The sequence below is a fragment of the Tarenaya hassleriana genome, unplaced genomic scaffold, assembly GCF_000463585.1.
Source record: "Tarenaya hassleriana unplaced genomic scaffold, ASM46358v1 Cleome954, whole genome shotgun sequence".
Lineage (NCBI taxonomy): Eukaryota > Viridiplantae > Streptophyta > Magnoliopsida > Brassicales > Cleomaceae > Tarenaya > Tarenaya hassleriana.
In genome coordinates, this window is record NW_010971937.1 from 1 (window position 1) to 9,053 (window position 9,053).

The 9,053-nt window shown below is 39.5% G+C and overlaps 3 protein-coding genes across 3 annotated transcripts; 1 reads left to right on the forward strand and 2 right to left on the reverse strand.

The window, feature by feature from the left end:
• Positions 1-311: 311 nt before the first annotated feature.
• Positions 312-3,132, reverse strand: LOC104804740 (transcription initiation factor TFIID subunit 4b-like). Its single transcript, XM_010529080.1, has 6 exons — positions 2,941-3,132; positions 1,067-1,581; positions 875-967; positions 603-697; positions 400-487; positions 312-329 (listed from the first exon to the last, which is right to left on the reverse strand). Exons 1-6 carry the CDS (start codon positions 2,972-2,974, stop codon positions 312-314), a joined length of 843 nt encoding a protein of 280 aa, XP_010527382.1. The 5' UTR covers positions 2,975-3,132.
• A 990-nt stretch (positions 3,133-4,122) lies between these two features.
• LOC104804738 lies at positions 4,123-5,487 on the forward strand. The gene is made up of 2 exons (XM_019201456.1): positions 4,123-4,324; positions 5,021-5,487. Exons 1-2 carry the CDS (start codon positions 4,225-4,227, stop codon positions 5,179-5,181), a joined length of 261 nt encoding a protein of 86 aa, XP_019057001.1. The 5' UTR covers positions 4,123-4,224; the 3' UTR covers positions 5,182-5,487.
• An 877-nt stretch (positions 5,488-6,364) lies between these two features.
• Positions 6,365-9,047, reverse strand: LOC104804739 (QWRF motif-containing protein 9). The gene is made up of 6 exons (XM_010529079.1): positions 8,124-9,047; positions 7,603-7,722; positions 7,293-7,409; positions 7,106-7,195; positions 6,798-6,905; positions 6,365-6,638 (listed from the first exon to the last, which is right to left on the reverse strand). Exons 1-6 carry the CDS (start codon positions 8,907-8,909, stop codon positions 6,552-6,554), a joined length of 1,308 nt encoding a protein of 435 aa, XP_010527381.1. The 5' UTR covers positions 8,910-9,047; the 3' UTR covers positions 6,365-6,551.
• Positions 9,048-9,053: the final 6 nt, after the last annotated feature.

Genomic DNA, 9,053 nt, shown 5'->3' on the forward strand with positions numbered 1-9,053 from the left:
AATTTTAACGGAGATCGTCGTTGAAACGCCGTTGAAAACCGTTGAAAATCCGTTGGAAAATCCGTTGGACAAATCCGTTGGAAAATCCGTTGGAATTTGAGGATTTTTTTGTAGTGAACTAAACTATATAATCTATGTTTATATAGTGTGTATATATATTGATATAAAAATGATTAGGCCCCTCACATACCTGAGGCGTGCGCCTTCGCCTCGGGTTTTTGGATCTTTTGCGCTTCGGGACGCCTCGCGCATTTTTCAACCAAGAGGGTTCCTCTACTTCCTAAACCAAATGCAAATACCAATATGATCATTCAGTGTTCCTCTACTTCCTAAACCAAATGCAGATACCAATGATTCATTCAGTGTTCATCACTCAGGATTATGACAAAAACCGCGTACCCTGAGATTGACACCACTGACTGCAGCGACACCATTAAGCTGTCCAATACTTTGATTCGTAGATGGTCCGGTTACTTTCTGCTTCTTTCTGTAAGTCGGTCCATAAAATTTCAGTTATAAATCTAAATAGCAAACCGGAAAGAAAAGGTCTGAGCAAGCTGTCACTATAGTTCTCCATTTCACAATCCGAATGGTTCTATTACCTTGGTGGTTTCTTCTGACAAACAACGCGATTTTTCGGAGCTCTCTTAACGGTAACTCCTGCTGGAGAGGTCACAGGTCGGGCATGAGAATTTGGCTGACACATAAAGGATCAACATTTCGTTAGACATCGTGCTTTATCTACATAGGTGCAAATCTGATACTATTTGCACAAACTGAGATCAGGCCGACAGGTAAGCTCAAACCTCGTTGCAGACATTGCATTAGCAATCATGCAACATAATATCTTGAAAACAATACAAATTAGTAGTACCTGTTGCAGTTTCCTATATGCCAGCCTCATAATTTGATCATCTACAATATCTCTCATATGTCGTCCGAATACATCCTTTGAAATTTCGTTTCTCTGTCACCATGTATCAGAAGAAAATTGTTGTAAGAGGTCTAACAATTTTTTTTATAGTGAACATGATGCTGAAATTTCACAAAAGTGTTGTTGACCAACCTGGAGCTTAGCACTCAGGATATGGAGCTGCATTGCCCTATCTTTATCCAATAGGGCCTGTAGGGTCTGCAGAAATACAGAAAATGACACTTTCCTAGGATCACGGTTTCTAGGGTCAACAGGTTGTTTCATTGCACGGGCCTGTTGACTACTCATCTTCTGCAATTTCATGGATTCACTCTCTTGATTATGAGATCTCTTTGGTTTAGTAGAAAGAGGATTCTTCTCAGAAACCTGCAACCCAGGTGTTTGGGAAACCTGAAGAGGCCTCTCCCACAGTTGACCTGATTCACGATGATCCTGAGGCTGGTTGTGTTGTAAATGAGAATTTTTCGCACATTTTACGCCATTTTGGCGTTCATTCTCTAAGGCTGATCCTTGTTGCTCCTTCATCTGAGCACTTTCTAGGCTGGGCTGTCTATGGAGGTTGGTATTAGCATCCCCATTCACATTCTCCCAAGTTAGAAAAGCCTGGCTGGAAGAATGGTTGCTTCCTTGAAACACAATAGCCCAGGCTATTAATTGATGTAATTCAGAATCTCATGTAAAAAATGGAAAAACCCAGATGAAGAAACACAAAAAAAAAAAAAAACGAAATTAACTAGTGTTTCACTGTTACAGATGATTTTATATGGTCCAGGCTATTAATTGATGTAGTTTCCACATATTCGTTTACGCAACGCATCACAAAGGAACTTCCAGACTAACACCACGGATATATAAAAAATGGTCACTTAAGCACCTGAGGCATAGAAATAAAACGAATCAGCAGTGATGTATGAACACAAAAATATAGCAAATTAGGTTTATTCCACATAAGTCCACTAAAAGCACAGTACTCAGTATCATTAAGGCATCAGCAGGATCATCAACCTAATACATGTCCTGACAATCAAGAAAACACAGGAAGTCATCTAAACTAGTTGTTAACTTCGCATCAGCCATGATGCTGGCTCAACGAGCCAACATCGAGCATATTCCATAACACACGTAGTGGCGTTCTTTGCACATCTACGCCCTAAAAATATCCCTGATTCAGGTCCCTTCTTCAGCTTTAAAGCTGAGTCTTTCACACATCTTAGTCGATTCTTGAGTTCCCCACCTGCCTTACCTTAAGTTAGCCCAGAAACCAGTTTCTGTAATTATTCACGAGCCAAGAAACCCGACCCTTCTAAGAATTTGCATACCCAAAAAAAGTACCAAACTATAGATTTCCTACAGTAGGTATGAACTATGGTTCAACTTCGCCACTTATTGACTTATTCATCTACAAAAGGTAAGCGTCTAAAAGCTTGATACTATGAACAAGTCTTTTGGATCATAAACATAATCAGCTAAAGTTCTTATAGATTCCCTGCAGTCTACATGAAAGATGCCCTACTACTAAGGCACAAACCTGTCTTTACGACCATACTCATGCATCTAAACCAATCCAAATATCTAAGAATTTGACAGTATTCTTAATTAACCATCCAAAAATCCTCATTGTTTTTCAGAAATGAGCATGCATTATTAGGTTTCAACTTCAGCTTTCAACCCTTCCAATGAAGCCATCAGAAAGCTGGGTATGAGCCTCACAATGCGGAAATAATCCCGTATAGAGAATCTAAGCAACCTTAGTCGTCGCCCGGGAAGTCACAGATTCTAAAGCAAATATCGATGATATGCCAGATATCGACCTCCTGTTTGTATCGATATCGACCACCCCATAGGTCGATATCGGTCAACATCCCAGATCGATATTCATATCTCACATATGGACCGATATACCAAAGATTGATCACACAAAGATTAGTCGAAAATGACAGAAAGAGGTATGGTGTTGAAACCGAAATCACGAAATGGCGACACGAATCGATCCCCAAAACCCATACCGGTGTTTGTGCCAGAAAACTGCGAAGTCGACATAGAACCTTCGATGTCTCGATTCAACGCAGCTTGGAACGCGTTGACATCAGCTCCCCGAGTGCGTTAGATTCATCATGACCGTAGAATTCGCCGGAATAAAAAATCGAGAAGCTGAAGCAACACACTGAGGTGAAGAGAAGTTAGAAGGAAAATGTTTGAAATCGAAAAACAGTATCTCTCCTTCCAGCAGGGAAGAGGCCAATATGAAGAGGAACATTACTCGGTAAGCCCATGTCGTTTCTCACATTTTAGATAGCACAGCGTGTCGTTTTCTTGTTCCCTCTGAACACAAACGGTGTCGTCTTTGGTCCGGACGGAAATGTTTTACTGTATACTAAGAAACTGCCTGGCGTTTTTGTTTTTGAGAACAACACTTCTTGTCTTCTAAAGCCAAACATTGTCGTTTTGGTTCGGCCCGAAATATCACTGCGCTAATGCCATATAAGGCGAAAATTCAGAGGAGATTTATATATGTGTGTATGTATATACACAAACTTATACAACTTATCTTCAGAAAATGATTTAATTTTTGCAGAACAATTTTTTTTATTTGGAGAAATTGTATATTATTACAGAACTTGTAAAAAAAAAATCCTACATAAATATGAACATATCCGACTGTTTTCATCTGTACTTTGGGAATCTTATATTTTCCTAAGCATTAAAATTCGATGTTTTACAAATTAGACAAAAGAGAAATATTTAACATAAGGTTTTATTTTGTTATTTATCATATGGGAAAACAAAGATTTCATGTTTGAGACCAATAGAAAATAGCCACGTGGAATAAGCAAAATCGACCGACACGTCGCTGAGGCATCGCAATCAGCAAGCACTCGAGACGTCGTACACGTGTCGAATATCTAGGCGTTGATAACGTCAATCATTAATTATTAAAATAATCTCCGAAAGGTCAGGGAAAATAAAATAAAAAATAAATTGGTACCTGCATAAATATAAATGAAATAAAATAAGAACACTAGAGAGCTGCTGCTGTTAGTTGGTCACCTCTAATCGTTCAAACTTGCTCGAATATTATAATCATTATACACAAATAATATTATAATTACCACTTACTAACAATATCGATTTATTATTGTTCGAGATCTTTGGATTAATCATATCAGATTCGCATATAAATACGAAAATATCGGAGAAAATCTAGTTTCGGTAGTTGGGCTTCACAATTCACATTATACCTCTCTCTCTCTCTCTCTCTGTGACTGGAGAAGGACGGAGAGAGAAGTTCCATGGCGAGTCTACGGCGGCGACAGTGGTGGACCGCGGTGGCATTTCCGACGAGACGAATCTGGAACCGTATCGGCGTACGCCTCGGATTCCGCCGCACCGGTAAGTCCCTCCGCCGTCCGATTTTTCACTCCTCCGTCGGAGACTGCTGGTGAAACTTTCGCCGATGTTATCCGCCGTTCTCGTTTTCTTGTCTTGCTCTCTGTCTTCCGTCGATCGGAGGTTTGGGTGTTGTCGACGATCGGAGGCTCTGTTTCATCGCTTGAATTTGACAGATGAACTTTTTTTCTGTGTCATTTTGTATGATTGGATAACGACTGTAAATCTGCGGTAGGTTTGAGGATTCGTATCTATCATCGGAATTAGGTTAATCCATGGGAATTTTGTTGGTTTGGAGCTTCATGGTTTCTGAAAATGTCGGCGGAAGAAACTCTGCTTTCTTCGATTAACGAATGGGACAGTACTAATTGGAATAGAATGTTCTGCAGATGTGAACTTTACTCTGTTTAATCCGGGAGCGAGACTCTTAATATGAGGATTAGGAGATTCTTAAGCACAATTCAAATTCAGCTTAATCATCCATCTATTTTTAGAGGTTGAATTGGAATTAAGGGAGATTTTACGTCTATTAAAAAACTGCGGGGGCTCTTGATAGAAAACAGATTCCATGTCATACCATTGAGCTTGTTATTGCCATGTTGTTCGTCATCTGGTCGCTGCACTATCATTCATCGATTCCTAGAGAATTTTCCCCTTTGATCCGTCCAGTCCATTAATTGTCACGGTTTCTATGAACAGGACTCCTCAAGTTGCAGCACGACGTGAGATCATGTGAGTATGAAGATATACATATAATGTGGGGTTTGCTGCACAAGAACGAAGATCTTGGCCCATCCCAGAAGAGAACATGCTGGAAGTGGAAGAATCTCCTCGGATCTTATCTTTGCCAAAGATTCTGACAAACGCCCAGAATCAGAATCCAAACCCGAAACATTTGAGTTCATGACGAATCTTCCAGCTCCTCCGTCGGTGGTGGGTGCCGTACGGGGTAGCCTCGCAGTTCTGTCTTAAAATTATGCCCCTTTGTAAATACCACCCAAGTTCGAAAGCATGTCGGAGTAGTGGTAGGTCTCAACTTCGTGCTTGGATTGTGGATGTGCGTGTGTATATATACACACATATATAATAAAACAATGTATCATTTCTCTTCAACGACCACTCGAACATGGGATATGAGATAAATGTATCTCTCTCTTCTCAACCAACTACACTATTCGGCTTATTATTCCTTTTCCTTCAGATCAGGCTATCATCTGTAGGCTGATCTTCACAATCAGGTTTTCTATCATTCTAATGTTAGAGAGAAGATAATATCTCAGACAATTTTTAATCATGGTATTGTTAAAAGCTATATATGTGTAAATATCGAAATTACTGTATGGGATCTATATGTTATACATTAATTTAGTTTGTGTTGTCTGTGACGAGATGTTTTCATTAACAAGTTAACTGTAATTCTAACGAATCGTTGTATTATTACACAAGTGGTTCCAAAAGAGGGTCATTCTATTGGTTCTGGATGGAACCACAAGACATTCCAAAATACAGTCACTCACTAGATAGGTATTCGGCTCTGGTTGGAACCAAAAGCAAAGTATCGAATTTGTTGCTCCTATCTATACATATATTCACAAATATACACATATATGATTATAGTGCATATGTATAACTATAACTATATGTGTATATATATTATATGATTGTTTTGAATCTACAAATGGATCAAATTGATGAAATTTTTTTGAGAAAATTAGAAATTAATAAATTGTACTAATGATTTGAATTTTTTTTATCAAAAATAAATAAATAAAAGAAAACAGTTATTAAACTTAAAAGACGGTTCCGCGCTCTCCCGTGAGACTGAGAGTTAGAACTTGGTCACCTGGTTAAGAGCCCTTCTCATCCTTTGTCTTTTCGTATTTTTTTTATATAAAAAATAAATTAACTGTCCATAAAACAAATTATACAACAGGAAGGGAAAAAAAAACATCTGAAGATAGCAATCCAATATATTTTAGATAGTACTTTGCATTTTGGTTAATATTGTCCCATTTTTTCCATTTAGAAAAAAAAAACCCAAGAAAGCCAAGGAATGGAATCATCAAAATAAAAAGCATATATGGCCATATATTTACACTAAAACTTGTGGTTAAACCCTACAAGAGAAACAACTGTGACTTCTCCCTACCATCATCCCCATTGACTGATGTTAAAACCCATGTTGGATCAAAATGAAAAAGACACACACACACAGAGAAACACTTTTTGTTCACTTCACGCTTTGGGTTGTCAGATTGTTTGAAGGTTGATGATGTTGTTGCTGCAAATCCTGCGTTCTCAAGCTGCATTCTGTAACCTGCGTGTGTGTGTGTGTGTGTGTAGACACAAATCATGCCATCTCTAAACCCTTTGCAAACTCTTATACATACATACATACATATATATACACACACACACACTTTTACCAATTCGATGTATATATGTATATAGCAACTTATTAGAAATCAAAATGTACCTGCAGTGCTCCGATTGTTGAGAGGAGGTCCATGCATTCGTCGAGCATACCTTGCTCCTTGTGATTTACGCTGGCTAGGTCTCCTGCTATACCGCTTAATTTACTCACCTGAAAGAAGAAAAAAAATGCTTACTTTCATTCACCATATTATTGTCCATATTCATAACCACGCATTACATAAAAAAAAATTCTCGATTTCTCAACCTATAGATGATATAATATGATTCATTAACAACCAAACCATTGATATGTTGAGAAGATTCAAAAAAATCCTACTGAGGAGAGGAGGGAAATTAAAAAGGAATCACCTTTGGCAGCAATAAGCATATGGAAGATGCCATTGCCTGCATAACATCAACTGCTGAGCAGATTGCATCTTTGACACTCTGCACATTAGCCTGGCATTACAAGGGGAGGGAAACAAAGTACCGATCGTTACGTGTTCATTACAGACTATTGAAAAGAAGGCTTTTGAAGAGAGAGAGAGAGACATACCATTGCCCCGGAAACAACTGGTAGACAAACTGTGCTCCCTCTCAAGGCTTCGACAGCTCCCACTACGGAACTCGTATATTCCCGGTCCATGGCATTCCATTCTTCCAGATATGTCATCTATATTCATGTAAGAATGCGTTATTCTCTTGTTGTTATTTGAGACTAAAAAGAGTGCCAAAGCCGTGACTATGTATTCAAAAGAAGAAATTTTCCAAGGAAAAGGAAAAAAAAAGAATAGGGGATAGAAAAGAAGAAAACACTGTAAAATGTTCCACAGAGAAGGATCAAGGCCAAATTTATGTCAACTTACTTGGCCATCGAGAATGGAAATCAACTTCAGATTCTGCTTTAGCAGCTGCATTTCAGTTCTTTTCAGTATGACAGTATCATACAACTTTGACATGCTTATCCACGCATTGCAAAGGCTTCTCTGGTATATTGAAAGTAAATCATATTCAGAATTTGACGCCTCCCGTTTAAAAACTAAATATTTAAGATATGAACCTCTAGACATTGGTGGCATGGACCCGACTGATAAACTTAGTTGAGGTTGTCAACTACAGCATTAACTGATACCAACTTTCAACACAAGAAGATAGCTTTTTCTTGATTGACATTTCCAGGAGACCATGACTTACTATAAAATTTCAACATATTTTCTACAATAATCAATGAATATAGATAAGTAATGACATGGTGTTGAAATAACAGGCTATCTAAAGCCATCGATAATCTTCTCACAGTGACCGACACTGAAACAATTGAGAATATTTACAGTTCCAACCTATAAGGAAAGATTTAAATCATTCAGGAAAAGGGAATACCACTAACCTCCACTCTCATTTTCTGCACAGATAAAACTGTATTTGCCCGTGCATTAGCAAAACGCCACTGCAGCAACCTGTTGTAGAAGAGCCTCAACAAGTGAGCATCAGCTACCTGATTCTCTCCGATCTTCCCTCTTTTAGCATCAGCTGCAAAACTCAAAATGGAAGGTGTGTTGCAGAAGCTATTATTCAACGTACTTCTCACTCTTGAAGGGCTCATTCCTCTTGAAGGGCTCATTCCTCTTGAAGGGCTTATCCCTCTTGAAGGGCTCAAACCTCTTGAAGGGCTCATGCCTCTCGAAGGGCTTACTCCTCTAGGTGTGCTCGCTCCTCTCAGAAGAGAAGCTGCGGGTGTTGCCAACTTGCTAGGTGAAGCAGGTCGAAGCTGATCACGCATTGGCAATAACTGCCCTCTCGTGTTGACTACTGCTTTTGGAGATGATACAGGACTATCCACAGAGAACTTTCTCGGCACAGCAATGAGCTTCGTGGATGCCATTGGCTTCAGTCCATTAGTTTTAGACATTGGTGAGCCAGGCTCTTGCTGCTGCCGGGGACAACTATTTGTCAATTGCAAAAATCTAGCTGGAACCACAACCCCACGAGCAGACAGCCTTTGCTCTCTTCCAATCCTCTCTTGCCCTCCAGAAACAGTGCTACCGGAAGACACGCTCTCTGTATCAGATACGATGGAATCATACCCAACCGCCGAAGAATCTGCCCTATCCTTATCAGCACTTGTTGAATCTGAAGCGACGCTTCCATGCGAAACCAGTCTATTATCAATCATGGAGCTCTGCAGTGCTCTAACTGCGCCATTGCCTGGTCCGCTCAATTTCTTTCTCTCATCAGTGAAGTCCACGCTTCTACTCAGAGAACTAGGCTGCCGAGACCTCGGCCACTGCTCAGCGGGCCTCGACTTCTCGCGCTGAAC